The following is a 21,093-nucleotide window of genomic DNA, read 5'->3' on the forward strand; positions in this document are numbered from 1 at the left end:
TTCCCATGAAGATGACACTAGGTGACATGTGAACACACTCACCTGTTGGCCCATGTGTTCTCCACTTTCTCTGGTTCACCTACACAACAGACAGAAGCACATGAATACATGATACACCATAGAGTGAGAGAGTGAGTGAGTTTGGTTTAACGTCGCTTCTAACAGTATTCCAGTTATATCACTGCGTGTCAGCTTAATGTGGGAGGAAAGCCCGACGTGATGTAGGTCTCTGACGTTTACCACTTCGGTGAAACCCACGAGCATAGGTATGGTGCTGACATACCTAGAAACATAATCGGGGCGAACCGGGATTCGAACCAACAATCATAGGTTTCTGGCGTGCCCAAGGGACGCAACTCTGCACAGCGCCTTAGACAACTGGGCCACCCCTGCCCCCAATAAACCATAGGAGGAGGAAACTGAAAAACCATGATAAATATAATACCGTATTTAACTTAATAAGCGCCACGCTCTAATAAGCGCTCATGGCAATATTTGCTTATGTATTGGCTAGTGCACAATCCCAATTAGCACCCCTTCCGATTGATCAATGTACACAAGACTTATTTATTCGTGTATAATGCGCACTCGTGTGTTATATGTACCCTCAATTATGGGCAATTAAATTCTGGAAAATTATATCTGTCGTATGTAAACATTTCAGGCTGTCAGCATAGACCACAAAATTTAAGATTTTTCAACTGTTTTTTCACCAAAATAATATTCTAATAAGAGCCCCCTATTTCTAATTTTGAGAGGGCCCTGGGCGCTTATTACATCGAATACGGTACCTCATGTATCTATCAGCTGACATGCACAATCATTTCAGACGACCCCATAATGTAGTGTACACTGAAACCTCGAATTGTTAGTCTGGAACCTGTTAATCCACAAACACCACCTACAAGATGATTATTGTTTTGAAGGAACCTGCTCAGAGGATGATATTCAGCCCCAAGTATGTCATCAGAAATTCCCAACTTGGAATTAAGATTGTCACTGTTTGTAAATATAACTAATATTACAATAAAAAAGAAGAGGCATTACTTTGTTGTAAAACCAATTCTGCACACAACAAGAAAGGTCCCTTCTAGATAAATGGTGTTTCAGTGTTTACGTGTTCCATTATTAAGATTTCTCTGTTAGTTTTGTTTGTTTGTTTGTTTGTTGTTTAACTCTGCACTCAGCAATATTTGAGCTATATGACGGCCGTCTGTAAATAATCAAGTCTGGACCAGACAATCTAGTGATTGATATCATGAGCATCAATCCACGCAATTGGGATCGATGACATGCATCAACCAAGCCAGGAGCCTGACCACCCGATCCCGTTAGTCGCCTCTTACAAGCAGAGTCGCCTTTTACGGCAAGCATGGGTTGCTGAAGACCTATTCTACCCCGTCTCTGTCAGTGCACCCCCTGCAGGGTATATAGTGTTTCAACATGTGGGGAACCAAAACAAGGATTTCAACGGGGTCAGCAGCTGAACACACCACACTAACTTCTTGGTATCTAGATTCTGAATTAATAATTCATGTTACATCACATATAGCCAGTGTTTGAAGAAGATCATGGATGATATGGGTGACAATGGTTTTCAAAAGATCGTTTTCAACTAAAAACTAAGAGATAGTTTGCTATGATCAAACACTGATTTTATAGCCTTGTCTACATAATTGTAAAATATATTCAACATCAGATGGTTTTCTTGAACTTTCTAAGTCAAGGACACAGACAGCCATGTGACAGTGTCTTGGGTGACATATGTTTTATGTTTGTGTTTGATTACTTATGAGAGGTGTGTCAAGCGGCTTAATCCTCGACTCAGTGTCTCCAATCAGTGTCAACTCAGTTTATTGCCTATTACAGTGATTGACCGCTTGGACTATCATGTAGGTACGATGTATTTACAGCAATCAAAACAATCAAAGCTTGTCAGTGTAGATAATCTTCATTGTGTTACAACTGCAGACAGAAACTGCTCAGTCCTAACTGTTGATAATAATGTCCGGTCAAAATTTAAGAATGTCTGGACAATATTTTTTTAAATGTCCGGACAGAAAAATTTAAATGTCCGGTAAGCAATACTTTAAACCGGACATTTGAGATTCCCAATCGGACATGTCCAGCGCATATGACCGTTTCCGGACCCCTGGTCAAGCCAGTGTGTAAAACAAGACACCAATCTGATTAAATCGTGTATTGCCCATAAGATAATCTTCAGGCTACAAAAACAAATATCCTCCAGTCTAAGGCAATATTTAGATTAGAAGCTTTTTATATCTGCTTTAAGATATCCCAAATATGATCTACCCCATGTTATATATATGTATATATGTATTACGCACAGGAAAAGATCTCTGACGTTCATGAGTGACTGTTGTTTTCTTCCAGCTACATCGCGGTGGTTTGGGGCAGTTTCAAAATTCACTTTCACTTACACTTTCACCCCCTCATAACAGAAGAGTAAAACAACATTTTACTCAAATATAAACCATCAATATTTACATCAATAATTGTCATCATAAATTGATTAGCATTTCGGCCATTACCACAAGAGTCAGTATTAATGTGGATGGCCAAATCAGGGCAAGAGTTTAAGTTGACATTCAACTCTGCACAAAAAATGATTGTGTCTCACAGAATGTGTGTCCCTAAGTAATCTATCGTCACACAATAACAAAGTTATTGATAAAAAAATCAGATTATAAAACAGTATAACATACCCTCTGGCGGGGCCTCTATATGGTAGCATGTGTAGAAGAGAAAACTCATGATTAATACAGTCAGAGATCAGATCACATCACAGTTCCAGATTATTCAGGACGAAGGTTGTGACGTGGAAAATGATTCAGGAGCTATTATCAATTCAATATCTGAATCTGCATTAAAATATATAGGAATTAAACTTTCTGCACAAAGCACATCAAACTCAGTAAATCACTTTCCAGTCAGACATTTAAAGTCACAGAGTTTGCAAATTCTGCAAAGCTAGAAAATAGAAATTAGCTTTCTCAAATATCAGGATAATCATATTTAGCAATTATGTCTTCCTTAAGTATTGTAAATATTTTTATATTGTAATGAAATAAGTTTCATTATTTTGTAAAGATAATGTTTTGTGAAATAAAATTCATGATATAGATATTTAGGTATTATTACACATATAAAAAACAGAAACTAAAATCTCTGCCCATTCCACTATTAAACTAAGGTGAAAGCATGCAAAATAATATGTGGGGTTTGGTGAGAAATGAAAAACATTTTTTTAGTAATAACAATGTAAACATCTCAGCAATTATTATTTGTGCTTGGCAAATTCATGACGTGCACCTTTTGTTTATATCTTACAGTGTGTAATAAAATACATTAATTTGTGTTAAGAAGTTTGGTCACTTAGACGAACCTTATTTCAAGTCGGTTTACAGATCTACCACCCAAAAATAAAGGAAAGTGGTAAAAATATATAAAGTAAAACTAACGCGAAATAATGTGTTGATCCAAAAAAATCTGTGCTAAATAATATTAAAACAAAACAGTTTTCTTGAACATTTGTGTTCATCAACCTTGCTTGTTCATGTACAAAACCATGGTTCCACCACTCACTGCTCCACCCCGACCTCACACATACCAACATATTCAGGTAACTGCTTAAAGATCACCCCCTACACCACTCTGTTAAAGTGACATCTATTTCTTCCCCATTAAACAGTATTTTCCACAAAACTTCTGTAACCACCAAGAAAAAGTATGGCCTTGAAAGGTTGATGTGTCAGTATATACGTGTTTGGGATAGTCATAAAGCAAGCCTTTACTGAATTTGATTCTAAAATTCTAACTAACAATTGTTTTTTAAAAATGCAAAAAAAATGAAGTAAAACGCTAATAGCATGTGGCTCATGTGAAGGATAATTCAAATGTATGATAAATGTTATATACACTGAGACTGCATATAGATTAGGTCTTGTTCCACAAAACAATCCTACAACTTGGTAGCATCCTCCCGAGTCAAGGGAGTTAACTGACTATAAAAGTCCAGTTTCCACCCTTGCCGAACTAGGCTGGTATTATGGATTTATATTTGGGCTGGACTAACAAGACTATGCATAGTCCAATCAAAATCATGCACCGAAATCGAAATCCGGTTCGTAAAATGTCGTGCAGATTTTGGTCGATTGCAGGATTTGCAAAGCATGTGCACTGCCAACTCGTTGTCAGCAGATATTTTCCAAAACTTTTCATGTTTTTAATCAAGGTGCTCATGTGATTTGATGAATTTCGCGATGTAAGACCCGCTTTATCACAATAAAGATCTTGATTATCAATCAGATAGTTCTGACTGGGCGCCACCATTTTGTGTAAAGCAAATTCAAGTGATACGAGAGGTGGAATCTGATTGGTCCATAGGAGAGGCTTAGAAGGGACATAACTGGTAATAGCTCCAGGTGGCGCTACGCTCGAACCAAGTAATTCCAGCCTAAGTTCGGCAAGGGTGGAAACTGGATTTTTAAAGTCAGTTAACTCTTTTGCCTCGGGAAGATGCTTGGTAGTATCTTTGGAATCTACCAAAGCCCGATGTCAAACTCAAATTCCTCACATACCCGTGATTGCATGTGATCTTGTGTGAAAGCAGAGAAGCACGTAGAGCCTGTCACCATAATTTGCATTTAACACTCAATTTAACACACACCACACAATACAAACCTCCACCAGGAATACATTTGTGTGTGCAACAAACTCTATCAAATAATGTATCGCAAAAAGGAAAAACCTATTGGCATAATGTTGGCAATAATAATTAAAATATTAAGCCATAATCTACAAAAAATACTTCCATGACAAAAATAGATTTATTAATGACCAAATTTGGCCAGACTATTTTAAGGAATAATAAAATGAAATGGTATGAAGCTAAGAGTGTAAACACTGACATGAAATATCAAAGTGGCTAATACCCTCATAAGGAAAAGAATTTTTGTGCCATGAATAAACGCTTTTAAAACTGGACGAGAACATACAGCACAAGTCGATTAATAGTTTCAAATAATAGTCGTAATCTAAATTCACCAAATTGCGACTGAAAACATTTACAAAGGAGTTATTTCCACAGAGTTTGTTGATACACACAAAGACACATGTGCAAGTGACAACAATGCAATGTACATGAAATTGACGACCCGCAACCACACACAACATACAGAATCAAAGCTGTTAGTCTAGGTGGATTTCAGCAACTTACGCTTTCCCTTATTTCCGGGTTTCGCTGAACCCCGGTGACTAGTCGAACCAGTGGCTGAAATTTGATTGGTCAACTACCGGTCATGTGACTACGTTTTTGCAACAAAACATAAAAGACATCTATGATTCAGCGAAAGCCTGCAAGCTACAACTCGGCCAAACCAAACTGGAAAAGAAAGTTAACATGTGGGTGGTCCACCTAATGTGTAGAGAAAACTGAGTCTGAACATCTAGCGTGAAAAATCTTGGTATTTCTAGTCAAAATTTGCATTTAATTCAAAATCTTTAACAGAATCCATTATCATTAAAAAGGGTCATATTTCTGATTGACAAAAAAACTTGTAAATATGTTTTATAAACATTAAAGAAAAATAATAGAAGTTCAGTCGACTCATTTATTATCCTTATATTCCCTTCAACCAATAACAAACATTCTAAAAAGGACAAATTTTTGTAAAACAGCAAATTTTGCTAGAAATTGATGAAGCACACAACGAAATTTTCTACTTCTTTGATGGAAAAAAAATGCATACGTTTCATGCTTGTGTTGGGAAGCACTTCCTCAGGGGCACCTAGAAAATGTTGTCAGTTTGAGATAACTGTCATAACACTTGGATTCAAATAACTAGAGCTCCAAAATCTGATGCAAAAGCCAAATGAAGAAGCAATCTTGACAGCAGGCTAGGACAAACTCCTCTCAGGGACATGTCTGGCACCTTATTTTCTTCAAAATACTTACAGAGCTACCGCATTGTACAATGATTAATTGAGATTCACATTTCACGCATAAGTATTAAATATGATAACAATAACTCAAAACTTGTATCATCACCATTAGATATTATAATAGTCACCAATAGGCTTTGAGACACAATCCATCCTTGTGGCCACTGATGGGTATAAGGCCTCAAATTTGGAAGCCAAATAGAGAGGGGACTGGCTACATGCTTAATGTCCATTGATAATATGTGATGAAACTAAAGAAGACATTTTGCTAGCTATTAGTATTAGATCAGGTTCTGACAATATGTAGCCAAAAAAATGAATCTTTGACAAGAGGTTGTTTTATGGCTGAAACATGGGACATTAAATATTAGCTCACTCAGTCACACTTACATTACAATTAACAAATTTAAAAAAGAAACAAAACAAATGCAGCCTTATGAAATAGCTATTTTTCTCAAAGAGGAGGCTTTAATAAAGGGCAGAACACTCTTAATTTATGTAAAAATTAGAGGTCAAATGTCATGAGAGGTCAAGTGTCATGACAGTTGTTCAAGTGACATGAGGCATGTTTAGTTCAGCTACCAACCTGGTCGACTCCCAACAGTCAGACCCATTATATTGGAAGATGTGGCATCGAAATTGAGAGCCCTCCATGCAAACGCCATGTTAGAGGTGATAACATCTTTCAGCGCTCGCTTCAGCATGCTGTACAGAGATTCATTGAACACCTGAAATAGAAAATAGAGATCACATAATTACAGCTGAGCAAATTGTTATATTGGATTTTATAACTTGTGACGTGTTTGTAAACTTTGTGGAGGAGGGCCCTGTTCACCAAGGCGACTGTAACGCAAGACACTGGTACGTCTGTGTTATGGGTGTCATGGATAACCTTAGCACTACGATAACTCTATGCCTCAAGATGCCTCAAGAAGTATAATGCCTCAAGATGCCTCAAGAAGTATAATGCCTCAAGAAGTATAATGCCTCAAGAAGAATGCCTCAAGAAGTATAAGGCCTCAAGAAGTATAAGGCCTCAAGAAGAAGAATGCCTCAAGAAGTATAAGGCCTCAAGAAGTATAAGGCCTCAAGAAGTATAAGGCCTCAAGAAGAATAATGCCTCAAGAAGTATAATGCCTCAAGAAGTATAATGCCTCAAGAAGTAGAAGGCCTCAAGAAGTATAATGTCTCAAGAAGTAGAAGGCCTCAAGAAGAATAATGCCTCCAGAAACTATTGTAAAAGGTGAACAGTCTTCACTGTGAGTCATGACTGAGCATGTTCACCTGAATGTACATCATACTGAGATCAGCGAGCCCGGTCACCTACCTGGAAGTGGTGAGTCTTGGACATGAGTTTGTCATTGCGGTATGGGCAGTGACTTTGGACCAGGTCCTCCCATGCCTGTCGGAACATCTCTGTGTCACCGAGGTTGTTGATGCATTTTCCCAGATTTGTGATCACCTGGACTGCGTTGTCACGGAAACGACAACTTTCCTGAAATTACATGATTATTGTCAATTTTTATGATTTGTCAACTGAATTTGCAAAAAGGATTTGTTAATAACTTGATAAAAGATTATTTTCAAGAAATAATAATATTTCTTTTGACTCAAAATGGTAGTTAAAACAGCCAAGGAAAGATGTTAAAAGACATGAATTATTTTACGTTATTACGTCATTGATATGTTACATAGGTTAAACAAAACCCAACTTAAGTGAAATAAAGGGTCAATGGTATTAATAGCATTTCTTCAGTTCAGCATTTAAATAAACAAGTTATGCAACAATGTTACATGACATATTACTTTATGTGTGTACTTACATTGGTGAGCTGCGACATGACAGTCTCCTCGTCTCCAAACACAAACTGCGTGGCGGAACACAGGTGGACATGATAGCCGAGTGGTCCAGTCATCATGAAGCGGAGAACATGACGCCTGCAACATGGGAACAGCAGGTTATACACACATACATGTCCGATGGCTGCCCAGCACCTAAGCTGTGTTTGTGATATGATGACTAAAATGAGGGGTGGGAACACCCTAGGATCGGGATGACTGGGAGTCACTGTACCCAACCAGTGTTGACAGTTGCTCCTATTTTCAACAAGCGGGGTGTTGGACTCAACATTTACCGGTTGTAATGATAAAAATCTAACACTGCAGCCTGTAGTCTGACCATTGTTCCATTCACTCAATCACACACATTTCAAGATGTACTCATTCCCATGGTCCAGGGTCCAGGGTCCGGGGTCCGGGGTACGGGGTCCGGGGTCCGGGGTCTGTTTCACAAAGTGGCCATAGCTCATGACAGACATGGTGAAGTGAAAAACCCTGAATCCTAATTTTAGTCACCTCCGACAAACAGCATGCAGTCCTTGAGACTATTCCAAAATCCCAAAAGGAATGGTTTGAAACGCAAATCTCTTAAGGAGTAACAAACTGAGTTATTGCTGGAGAGAAGACTACAACATAACTTCAAACATAGACCAGGGACCTATTCTGCTGCAGTAACCACGTACAAACATAGACATATCAGAAACCATGGCAACAACAGCTGATGAAGATGCTTGCTACTGACCCAGCTGGGAGACTCAGCACCGCAGCTCTGCTGGCAGTTGTCCGCAGTCTCAGAATCGGCTGTCCAGTTACCAGACTCTTCCAGGAATACGGCTCCGCTACCAGGGTACCAGGATGAACTGGTACTGGAAATGTTGGCTTCTCCGGACTGATTGACCCTACAGAACATCCACCACATATTCATTAAGACCTATAAATCACAAGAAGAAATCTCTATCTTGTTAACTTTGACAATATAAACATTTATTTTAATATTCTTCCGACATTTTGCTAAACAACAAAACCCATTAAGTTGGACAGTAACATTCCAATTGATGAATCTTGCCTTTTGAGTTATGTCCCTTGGTACAAAATATATATAGAAAACTAAAAGAGCTCCCGTGTAATACCAATTACATGAAACGAGTGAATACTTCTGGTATCTGACGAGTGAAGGGTTGCAGGATCTGCAAAGCATGTGTACTGTTAACTCAGCTTCAACAGATATTTTCAACATGTTTTTAATCAAGGTGCTCACGTGATTTGATGCACTTCGCAAAGTAAGACCCGTTTTATCACAATAAAGATCTTGATTATCAATCTGATCCTCGTGACTGGGAGCCGCCATTTTCTTTATGCAAATCCAAGTGAGAAGTGAGAATCTGATTGGTCAATAGGAGGGACATAAAGGTGACAAATCACGTAATAGCCACAGGTGGCGCTATGATCGAGCCAAGAAATTACAGCCTAACTCGGCAAAGGGTCGAAACTGGACTTTTCCATGTCAGTTAACTCTCTTGCCTTGGGAAGATGCTTGATAGTATCTTTGGAATATAATCTACCAAAGCCCGATGTCAAACTCCCTTACCTTGGGAAGGTGGCTACAGACATGATTTGTTTTGTGTATATGCCATTAAGCCTGTTTTCAACATTACACCAACAAGTGATATGTGTGTATATTTACCATCAAGTATACTACTGCTGGTGAGACCCGTGGGTTCCTTCTCCAGGTCCCTGTCTTTCCCTCCCTTCACACTGGTGTGAGACTTCTTCTCGTCCATGGGAGGAAGCGGGGGATCAAACCACCGCGGCAGGGCCGAGAATGAAACCACTATATCTGTGGCCTCCAAATTGTCAACAACTTCACACAGTTAAGGACACCATTATCAATCTCGGAAAGTAAAATCACTCAACTAATCAAACAGTTATAATTCTGTTTCTTGATTAAGATAAGTAAATAAAATGTTGTCAAATATAGTTTACATTAATATTATCTTGTACCAGAATTACCTTTGACCTCCTTGAAATTGACTGATATGGCAGCTTCGTACTTGACTTGGTTTATATAATATTAATAATAGTATCTACAAACATATTTTCACTCAAATCCATCGATCGACTACTTAATACTTAATTCAGTTTAAGAATATTTTTAAAGTGTTTTTTCACTTATCTGAAAAAGTACAATTAAAGCAAATATGAAGGCAATCATAGTAATAGACTGGGTTGGAGGAGTGAGTGAGTTGGATTTAACGCAGCTTTTAACAGTATTACAGTTATATCACAGCGTGTCAGCTTAATGTGGGAGGAAAGCCCGAAGTGATGCAGGTCTCAGACATTTACCACTTCGGTGAAACCCACAAGCACAAATATGGCGCTGACAAACCTAGAAACAATCGGGGCGATCTGGAATTCGAACCCACAGTCATAGGTTTCTGGCGTGCCCAGGGGACACAACTCTGCACAGCGAATCGCGACGCCTTAAACAATGGATGGTTGGAGATGTAACATTAACAGATGAACTAACAGAGAGATAGTTGGAGAAAAACCAATGAGCGATGTGGATTTACAGATTATGTTACAAATGAACAAATGGTTTTGATCCTGAGCCTTTGGAGAGCATTCATTCACAAGATTACTCTATATATTAATTACTCATTGGCAGTTTAAGAGAAAATTAAGAAAATATGTATGAATTGTCAATCCTACAGAGAAATGTCACTGACAGCAGCCAATTTGTGACCTCATGGCCATTTTTTCTCAACACTGAAGTGATGTGACGTCACATGGCTTCAACTGACCAATGAGCATTGAGAATAGGTAAAATCATATGTTCAAATATCGGCAAGTTATTAAGCACGATTATGCTACCCTTATGGGTAATATTGGACAATGCACCAATCCATAAGCTAAATCCTCTTCCGTGAGCTAAAAGTCTATTTTATCAAAACAGACATTCACAGAAATTAATGGAAGGATACACAAATAGTGAGGCGAGCGGTCATCAGGACTGGATGTCTGAAACACAGCATGAAAAATAAACAGATGTCAATATCCCCATGTAGATTTCCCCTTGTACATATCTGTCAGTCACTACTCTACATCACACAGCGAAATAGACATGATTACATGTTGAAAGTCAGACTGGTCAATTACATTGTTAAATTCTGTGAGGAAATAATGTTTTATCATACCTATATGTTGCAGAATGATTACAGTTATTGAGACTGATATTGATATGAGAGTTAATCATCTACATCTAGAAGTATTTTTACATATATGAGACAATATATCACCATCAATGATACTCTACAATCAGCACACACAGGTTTAGAAATCTCACTATCTATCTTCATAAACATTCTATTTTCAACAAAGTAAGTATTCATTTCTACTGGTTCTACACCATCTTCCCGAGGCAAGGGAATTAACTGACTATAAAAGTCCAGTTTCCACCCATGTCGAACTAGGCTGGTATTATGGAGTTACATTTTGGCTGGACGAACGAGACTATGCATAGTCCAATCAAAATCACGCACCCAAATCAAAATCCGGTTCGTAAACTGTCATGCAGATTTCTGTCGATTGCAGGATTTGCAAAGTATGTGCACCGCCAACTCCTTGTCATCAGATATTTTCCAAATCTTTTCATGTTTTTAATCAAGGTGCTCACATGATTTGAAGCATTTCGCTATGTAAGACCCGTTTTATCACAATAAAGATCTTGATTATCGATCAGATTGTCTTGACTAGGCGCCACCATTTTGTGTGAAGCAAAAGCAAGTGATATGAGAGGTGGAATCTGATTGGTCCATAGGAGAGGCTTATAAGGGACATAACTGGTAATAGCCACTGGCACTACGATCGAGCCCAGTAATTCCAGCCTAGTTCGGCAAGGGTGGAAACTGGACTTTTAAAGTCAGTTAACTCTCTTGCCTCGGGAAGATGGTTCTACACTAGTGGAAGATCTATCATCCACCCAATTAAAGATACACAAATGTTAACATGAGCATGTGGTTATCATGCCAGACCAATTGTCTTTTGTTCAGTGGAAGAACTTGCCCTCAAAATGTCAAAAAAATAAATATTCTGATGTTGAATACCTTTAGTCTGCACTTAATTACATCTTTTATTAGAACAGATTTCTTTTTTAGGTACAACTTCAAATCATCCCTGTATCAAATACACTACTCAACATTTGATAAGGATACTAAGATATACTATAAGGGTAACGCTATTTTTCAGGGTATTTTCACTTGCAGAATTAAGCCTGAGGTCTTCCATTAACAAAGGAAGGCAGTTGAAAAGACAGAGGGCTTCTGCAAATGATTATGCCCTGAAAAACAGCGTTACCATTATTATAGCCAAAATGGATGGAATTTGTTCTCAAATAAAAAGAAACAACAATATTTGTTTTGAACATTTACCGCAATCAACATAAATGTCACTGACCCACCTGTACAAATATGGAAACGACATAGAACAAACCAGATGACGTCACTATTGAATGTGACGTCACCTATCCCTATCCCTATGACGTCACCTAACAACAGGCGTGTTAATGGCCTGTCATCAAGCAATATGAGGGCATTATCAAGTTACAGTGGCCTGCTCATTCCTGATAACATGCGGGCAGTTTAATTATAATTCTATCCATTTTAGCTATAATGTGATGTAACACACAACCAACAGAACTGTTATTAATGATTAAACAACTTTTAATAAAGCTGCACAGGTTTCAGTTCCATGGCAAATTCTCGTACTATTCGTAGGACAACATATCTGAGCCATCTGTCACATCCAGACCTGACATGGATACTCCCTTTCCCTATCAAACATTGAGCAGTATATATTAATCTTTTTGCTTGGCATATTGACCAACAGAACATCGTCACAAGACAACTTGGTTTGGTCTTACTAATACTATTTGTAACGTCTATCTAACAAAACCAAAACCATTAAAAAATGAAACGTAAATTATTCATGTTAGTTACACATCACTCATTGCAACTACAACATCAAGGTTTTAAAAAAGTGAATGATAGCATGGTTAAGAGTTTAACTAATTAGTTTGTTCAAGGTATTAACAATTCATACATTTAGAACTAAAGATTTCTAACTGACGAAGGAACTGATTAGAACTTAGAGAGGAAGACATAAATTAGAAATCAAGAGATAATTTGTGGAGGAAAATCCACTAAATCATGACTAAATTCTTACCACAACACCAAAAGCACCTAATGTGTCACTGCAGGGATAGCTTGTTCAATTATGTTGCTATTAATCATACGCCCTTTCAATAATGAACACATCAAACTTCCATTCCAAACTTGTGCCTTGATTTCAAAATTAGATATGTTCAGAATTTAATGACTAAAACAAACTTACCGAAATCTATGAATTCATTGTAATTTGGTTAAACTATTTGATTGAATAAACTCCAACCAACCAACTCAATATTAGTGGAAATACATAAAACCATAAAACTGATCAGTTAATAAATCTAGGAAACTGCCATAAAACATGCGACAGGGCAATATTTTTGTCATCAAATCATAAAATTTCACACCAATTTTCAAATCTTCAAAAACAAGGTGACAGAGCTCCCTACGTCAGTTCATGCAATTGACGGAAATCTACAGTGTGTACACATGCACATTTCATCTTGCGTATTTCATACAATTATCAATTATCTGCAAGTCTTGAAATTTTTTTATTTACAAGTTATTTGGAAAGAATGTATGTTGAAAGAACTATCTCTTTTTAATGCAGACCGAATAAATCCTGGAGCTTTATGACAGACTGAACAAATGATTATTTCAATCATTTGGAAGGTCAAGATGAAAAATGCTTGTGTATTTCATGATGGTAGCAATATACTCCAAACAAATATCAAATAAGTGGTAACTTAAGTTGTGTCTTTTGGAAATTAAAATGGAAAAAAAACAATACAAAAATATATCAATTATCATGTTTTTGTCCGGAGTATATTTTGCTAACAGAACTGTATCTCAATTTTTACATTAAGTAGCAATTTAAATTAAAAATTCCAGTTAATTTGGTACCCAAAGTAGTAAGTTATGCCATGTTTTTCAACACATTTTCAGAAGAGAGATAACAGACTGAATTCAAGAAAGCAATCTGTTTTTTCAAAATTTCATGAGCATTTTACTATTAAAATAATTTTTCTTTGGCATACAACTTTTTAATACAGTCCTGTACATAGAAAACACACAAATTGATAACCATCCACAGTCAGGGCCAGCAAAACAAACAGCAATGCCCAACCATGGATATGTTATCAAACTGCTGACAAAACCCACAACACAAGTGTCTGGCACATGCAAGTAGAGCTCTGTCCCTGTCTGTAGATAAAAGCCTGCAGTGAACTTGTATACTCACTCCCTGGGCATTAGTGGGGGAGGGTGCATTTTGGGTGTGGGTAGGAGTTTGAGAGGTCTTGGAGGCGGATGGATTTACCCCGGCGGCAGCAGGGGCGGGTTTTTTGTCGGCTTTGCCCCCAGTAGCTTGGAGACCCTGGGGAGCCACATTCTGAAACAGGAACATCTCAATCAGCAGGGTCATCGTGATTATTGCGATTATTACAGAACAGGTTGACATCAGAGGATGTATTCCTATGCTTATCAAACTCATGGAATTAATGGTTGAAATACCTCTGGTGGTGAAATTCTGGGACTTTCTTGTCCCAAACACTTTTATTATTTAGTTCTTTTATTAGCTGTTCCAGCATTTTTTAAGTTTTTTGTTTTGTTGTTAATGCCACAGTCAGCAATATTCAGGCTGGACGGCAGTCTACAGTCAAGTCCGCACCAGACAATCCAGTGATCGATATCATGAGCCTCGATCAATGCAATTGGGATACAATGACATGCATCAACCTAGTCAGCGAACCTGACTACACGATCCTGTAAGTTGCCTTTTACGGCAAGCATGGGTTGGTGAAGACCTATTCTAACCTGGATCTTCAAGGGTATATTTGAAGTCAAGTTGATGGACCATATGTCAATATTCCAATGTATATTAAAGACTCTAACATATGGATATCTTAGGCAACAGAATAAACTGTCACTGTTTTTGCAGAAATAAACAAAGCTAACACATTCCAAGTTCATCACAACTATAGAAACATAAACACCTGTTTAATGTAGAACAATCATAACAAAACAGTACCATGCAGAAAGAAAATATACACAGACACAAAAATATTGACACAAATATATCGCCATAGTAGTCAGCTCTTATAAGAAGCATTGAGAGTGGGTAGCTATTTTTCACATCCTTCCACATCAGATACTTAAGGGGACTACACAATGGTCTGGTGGTCATTTCTTGTCAAGGTAATAAAGTCAAACTGGCCTCTGTGTAATACGAGTAATCATTAACTGCAGGGTTGATGTGCCTCAAAACATATGAGTCAGCATTCACAGAGGTTACAATTAGATTGAACTAGCTGGGACAGCAAATTGAGCTAAGCCTGGCACCACTTTAATGGTTTAATACTGGTTTTAGCAATATCACTTCAGGGACACCAGAAATGGGCTTCACACATTGTACCCATGTGTGGAATCAAGCACAGGCTTTTTTGGTGACGAGAGAATGTTTCAACCACTACCCCATCTCCCCCTACTCCTTCAAAGTTTGTTTGTTTGTTGTTCAACTCCGCACTCAGCAGTATTTCAGCTTTATGACGGCAGTCTGTAAATAATTGAGTCTGGACCAGACAATCCAGTGATGGACATCATGAGCATTGATCTACACAATTGGGATACGGTGACATGCATCAACCAAGCCAGTAAGTCTGACCATGTACAAATACTGTAACGACACAATAACATCTACCAACCTGTGCGGTAATATAGGCCTCCAGTCTCTGATAGCATGGATATCACAAAAACAGCAGCTATAGGTTAACTAGTAACAATAACAGAAACACAGGGACTGCTTGCTATAGAAAGTTTACACTTTTAACATGGCTGGCTACAAGGATATTTCTCTAAAGGCTCTAGATATGACTAACTGGAAATGCAATAACATGGTAAGTAATGGACAAAAAGCCCCTTGACGCCTTTCTTATTACTTGGTCCACAGATATTTTTCATCAAAGACTTACCTCTCTTCCCATATCGATCAACTTCCAGTTTTCTTTTATTAATCAAGTGTGTTAAAAGACTATATGGGAAGTCTGTTCATGTTAAAATATTATTTCAAATTTGTGAGAATTGGAGGACCAATAATCCAAATAATATGAAAGACACCTCCTTAGCTGGTAAAATATCCACTACAAACATACTTTAATCTCACATATAATCCAAAGTAGCAACATATTCTATTCTATGACACAAGGAATGTCTCAAGGAGCATATCACAAACTTACCTTCAAGTCAGAATACTTTTGATTGCATGGATATGTATTTGGCTTGTGATAAATGTACAATGTTCTGAAAGAAAAAGAAGTTTTCATTAGTTATACAAGGTGAAATATCAGTTCATTGCTGTTAGTTCTGTTAATGTGTAAAACTGGAAATGGCACACAAAACAATTTCAAATAAGTGACATCAAGGGAGATAACTTTTCAAGGAATGTTCCAAGTTGTGCCTGCAGTGCTTTGGCTACTGTGTGTTTCCACAATGGGGGCAAATGTACTTGTTGCGAGTGAGTAATTTCAGTTTCATCATAGTCAGATTATTAAAATGGAAGATATTTGGAAGTGGTGCACGTCACAGATGGTAACCACTTTGGTGATTGTGACAAACACGTGTATTGAGCTGACAGATGCAGGTATTGAGCTGACAAAAAGGTATTGAGATAACAAACAGGTATTGAACTGATGAACACAGGTATTGAGCTGATGAACACAGGTATTGAGCTGATGAACACAGGTATTGAGCTGATGAACACAGGTATTGAGCTGATGAACACAGGTACTGAGCTGACAGACACAGCTATTGAGCTGACAAACACAGGTATTGAGCAAACAAGGACAAAAGAACCAAGGACTATAGTAGATCCTAGCAAACGAATGGACGCTAATTATGTTGTCATAGGCCATTGGGCCATGCAACCATGCCACTTTTACAGGATTTGACATAACTTTGCACCAAAATGTGACATAAAACAACCTGTTATCATCACCTGAATTGACCTGAGATGTATCAAATATGAAGTCACATGGAAGCACCACCTACAATGCTGTCTTCATGGGGAGAGTGTTAACACCCACAGCTATACAGTTTGTTTGTTTGTTTGTTATTTAATGCCGCACTCAGCAATAGAGTGATTGACTTCATGAGCATCAATCCACACAATTTGGATCGATGACATGCATCAGCCAAGTCAGCGAGCCTGACCACCCGATCTGCCCACTTACTTGAAGCATCTGCAGAACTGGTCAAAGTCCACCCACAGCTTCTTGGGTTTTGGGGTGCTGTCCTCCAACCCGATGTCTGTCAGTTCTGCCTCCACCATCTGCTCCTCCCCAGCTTCCAGGCCCACCGATTCCTCCACTGTGTCTCCGGATACAGAATCCTGCCGGGTTGTAGCTTTGGCTGGCGGCGCCGGTGTCGGAGCTGGCTTTACCTCAGTTGGAACTGCCAAACAATATCGCTGCACGTCAAATACTGAACACTTCTTTCCTGTTGTCTTATCATTCCTACAATTTGTCACAGGGTGTCTCCACTTTATCCTTATTCATGTAATGTTGATTGATGACACAACCAGAAATATCTGCCAATATTCCAGGCTGTAGATGATCGAGTGAGGGCAAGACAGAAGTAGGAGCAACAATCAATGCCATCAGGGTACCATGAACTCAATCATCTAAGTCACAGCGCCAATGTTGTATGTTACAAGAGTCATCAGGAGATGACATATCTCCATGGGCTGGTGCAATTTGGAAATGGAATTTGGCTACTTATACCCCACTTTTGGTTCATTGCCACTTGATACTTTCAGTTCAGTGAAGAAAAACAACAATATTTGTCAAAAAATCTCAAAAAGGCACAAAGTTCACCACTAGACTGATCTGTACAGCAAGTTTCATCTTGAAATATGTAACAGTTTTGGAGTTTTCATCCAGAAACAAGCACTACCCCTATTTTCAGATTAATAACTTATCATCACGGACTACCCCCCCGCCCACACACAAAAAAAAAAACACCCAAATCTCCAAAAGGCACTAGTTCCCCACAAGACTTATCTATATAGCAAGTTTCAAAAAAAAAAACTGAAGGGTTGGGGAGTTCTACTCAGGAAACAAAAAACAACTTCTTTTCATCATGAAAAATCATGAAACCATAACAAAATAAAATAAAAATCCCAAATCACCAAAATGCACTAGTTCTCCACGAGGCTGATCACCAAAAATATATATTTTCAATAAGAAATATTTAACGGTTTTGAAGTTCTGAAAGAAACTATTGTTTGTTTATATTTCAAATGCATAGCATGTTTTCAAAATTAGTTCTTGAATCAGACCATCTCCTACCAACCTTTGTCCTTCTTCTTTCCTTCTTCCTCGCCATCTTTCTTGGACTGGCGGGAGTCGGAGCGAGAAGCACTCTTAGCTCTCTCCGGCCTCCCCGTTGTGGCAGACGATCTACTGCCCTTCCTGTCCAGCTTAGGAGACTGCTGGAGAGAGACACACTGACTCAGTACCAATGCAATGCTAAAAGTTTCCAAAAATTATTATATAGTTTTCAAACAGAGTTGGAAGAAGAGACAGATGTAGCAGGTGAAAATAACCACATATGGCTGCTCATGTTGGTATATTGAGGTAGAATATAATTCACCAAATCTGTGTTGCTCCACATAATAAAAAGGTTTCAGCATCCTGTACCATTTTATTCCTGAGTAGACAATTAAACGTTTTTCAAAAAAAATGTTTAAAACCACGAACAAATCACAACCCTATTGTGGTGCTAGTCGTCCTTCTGAGATTACAGGTACATTCCATTAGCTAAGTGAGAGAATTTGAAAGTCACCAACAGACAACACCATTTTGAAACTGCTTAGTTTCATGGTCACTAAACTAAAGTTTTAGACTTTTGTTCATCTACATATAAACAGCTGTGTCTACCTCTCTGCTTGTGTCCCTGCCTTCCTTCTTGGCGGAGCTTGTCTTCTTCTTGGGAGAGCCAGGTTTGGTTGATGCGCTCTTTGCATCAAGATGTTCTTCACACTGTACAAGAAGCAACAATTAGTGTTGAAATTCATGCTAAAACATCCAAATAATCAACACACAGTCTAGGGTGGTACCAAACTAACAGTAAAATGTCAATACCGGTCTCAGTCTATTACTATTTATAAGAAGTTTCAGAATCTGTCATGACCCGACATATTTGTTGTCACTACCTGTTGGTGGGATGCGATCAGTTCAAGGACAATTCCTGGGCAGAAAAGGTCCTCAGTACCCCACTAATCATCTTCCCGAGGCAAGTTAATTGACTTTAAAAGTCCAGTTTCCACCCTTGCCGAACTTGGCTGGAATTCCTGGGCTCGATCGTAGCGCCACCAGTGGCTATTACCAGTTATGTCCTTTCTATGTCTCTCCTACTGACCAATCAGATTCCACCTCTCGTATCTCTTGTATTTGCTTCAAACAAAACGGTGGCGCCCAGTCAAGACGATCTGATCGATAATCAAGATCTAAATTGTGATAAAACGAGTCTTACATCGCGAAGTGCATCAAATCACGTGAGCACCTTGATTAAAAACATGAAAAGATTTAGAAAATATCTGTTGACAACCAGTTAGCGGTGCACATGCTTTGCAAATCCTGCAGTCGACCGAAATCTGCATGACACTTTACGAACCGGATTTCGATTTCGGTGCACGATTTTGATTGGACTATGCAGAGACTCATTAGTCCAGCCAAAATGTTACTCCATAATACCAGCCTAGTTCGGCAAGGGTGGAAACTGGCTTTTTATAGTCAGTTAACTCACTTGCCTCGGGAAGATGCCCACTAATGTGACAATGACACCCTGACTTCACTGACACTATCATACTACTCATACTGTCACCCACTGCCCCTCTCCATCTGTATTGCCATCTTACCTTGGAGTTGTCCTCCACAATGAAGGATTCCAGCAACTCCTCGTCCTTCTTCTCCTCTGCTGACAGCTCCAGCTCCTGCGTGGTCTCATCTGTCTCTTCAATCGCCCCGACGTTCCCCGTGTTGGGGCGTGACCGGGTGCCACCTCGCTCTAGGGAGGAGCGGGGTCGGTGCCTGCATACAAGCATGGATAGTCAGCATTACAGTACATGATCGGACTTGACTATTACTTCGACAGATTCAGTTCAGCTAAAACATCTAGCTCTTGACAAACAAAACCATTTTAAGCATCCCTTAACACTGTTTAAAGCCAAGCATAAAAGTCAATGGCTCAGAACCCTAATGTTGTGAGAGTTTAAGATAAAAGGGGGTCTACATTCAAATAATATATAGGATCAAACCCCACAAAGCAATCTTAGCATAACAATGATTGTAAGCCTATGTTAAAGTATGGGAGTTACGATCACCTTAGCGCTACAATCAGAACCCTAATGTTGTGAGAGTTTAAAGGGGGTCTACATTCAAATAATATAGGAGCAGACCCCACAAAGCAATCTTAGCGCTACGATGATCGTAAACCTATGTTAAAGTATGGGAGTTACGATCACCTTAGTGCTACAATCAGAACCCTAATGTTGTGAGAGTTTAAAGGGGGTCTACATTCAAATAATATAGGAGCAGACCCCACAAAGCAATCTTAGCGCTACGATGATCGTAAACCTATGTTAAAGTATGGGAGTTACGATCACCTTAGCGCTACAATCAGAACCCTAATGTTGTGAGAGTTTAAAGGGGGTCTACATTCAAATAATATAGGAGCAGACCCCACAAAGCAACCTTAGCGCTACGATGATCGTAAACCTATGTTAAAGTATGGGAGTTACGATCACCTTAGCGCTACAATCAGAACCCTAATGTTGTGAGAGTTTAAAGGGGGTCTACATTCAAATAATATAGGAGCAGACCCCACAAAGCAATCTTAGCGCTACGATGATCGTAAACCTATGTTAAAGTATGGGAGTTACGATCACCTTAGCGCTACAATCAGAACCCTAATGTTGTGAGAGTTTAAAGGGGGTCTACATTCAAATAATATAGGAGCAGACCCCACAAAGCAACCTTAGCGCTACGATGATCGTAAACCTATGTTAAAGTATGGGAGTTACGATCACCTTAGCGCTACAATCAGAACCCTAATGTTGTGAGAGTTTAAAGGG

The 21,093-nt window shown here is 38.7% G+C and overlaps 1 protein-coding gene across 20 annotated transcripts in view; it reads right to left on the reverse strand.

Moving 5' to 3' along the window:
- LOC124110305 (androglobin-like) overlaps positions 1-21,093 on the reverse strand; it is a 156,123-nt gene that overhangs the window by 15,166 nt on the left and 119,864 nt on the right. For 11 of the 20 annotated variants that reach the window (XM_046469566.2, XM_046469569.2, XM_046469568.2 and 8 more), the window contains 17 exons: positions 19,879-20,050; positions 18,899-19,000; positions 18,312-18,450; positions 17,192-17,411; positions 16,199-16,262; positions 15,668-15,694; positions 14,206-14,355; positions 10,785-10,821; positions 9,488-9,664; positions 8,546-8,702; positions 7,788-7,902; positions 7,292-7,459; positions 6,551-6,692; positions 5,772-5,810; positions 5,240-5,293; positions 2,727-2,741; positions 43-79 (listed from right to left, as the gene is read on the reverse strand). In XM_046469566.2, coding sequence (XP_046325522.2) covers positions 43-79; positions 2,727-2,741; positions 5,240-5,293; positions 5,772-5,810; positions 6,551-6,692; positions 7,292-7,459; positions 7,788-7,902; positions 8,546-8,702; positions 9,488-9,664; positions 10,785-10,821; positions 14,206-14,355; positions 15,668-15,694; positions 16,199-16,262; positions 17,192-17,411; positions 18,312-18,450; positions 18,899-19,000; positions 19,879-20,050 — 1,815 coding nt within the window. The remainder of the gene's footprint in view (positions 1-42; positions 80-2,726; positions 2,742-5,239; positions 5,294-5,771; positions 5,811-6,550; positions 6,693-7,291; positions 7,460-7,787; positions 7,903-8,545; positions 8,703-9,487; positions 9,665-10,784; positions 10,822-14,205; positions 14,356-15,667; positions 15,695-16,198; positions 16,263-17,191; positions 17,412-18,311; positions 18,451-18,898; positions 19,001-19,878; positions 20,051-21,093) is intronic. The other 9 variants (XM_046469555.2, XM_046469561.2, XM_046469563.2 and 6 more) reach the window with 9 other exon arrangements.

Source organism: Haliotis rufescens, unplaced genomic scaffold (assembly GCF_023055435.1).
Source record: "Haliotis rufescens isolate VD_foot unplaced genomic scaffold, xgHalRufe1.0.p SCAF_5, whole genome shotgun sequence".
NCBI classification, from domain to species: domain Eukaryota; kingdom Metazoa; phylum Mollusca; class Gastropoda; order Lepetellida; family Haliotidae; genus Haliotis; species Haliotis rufescens.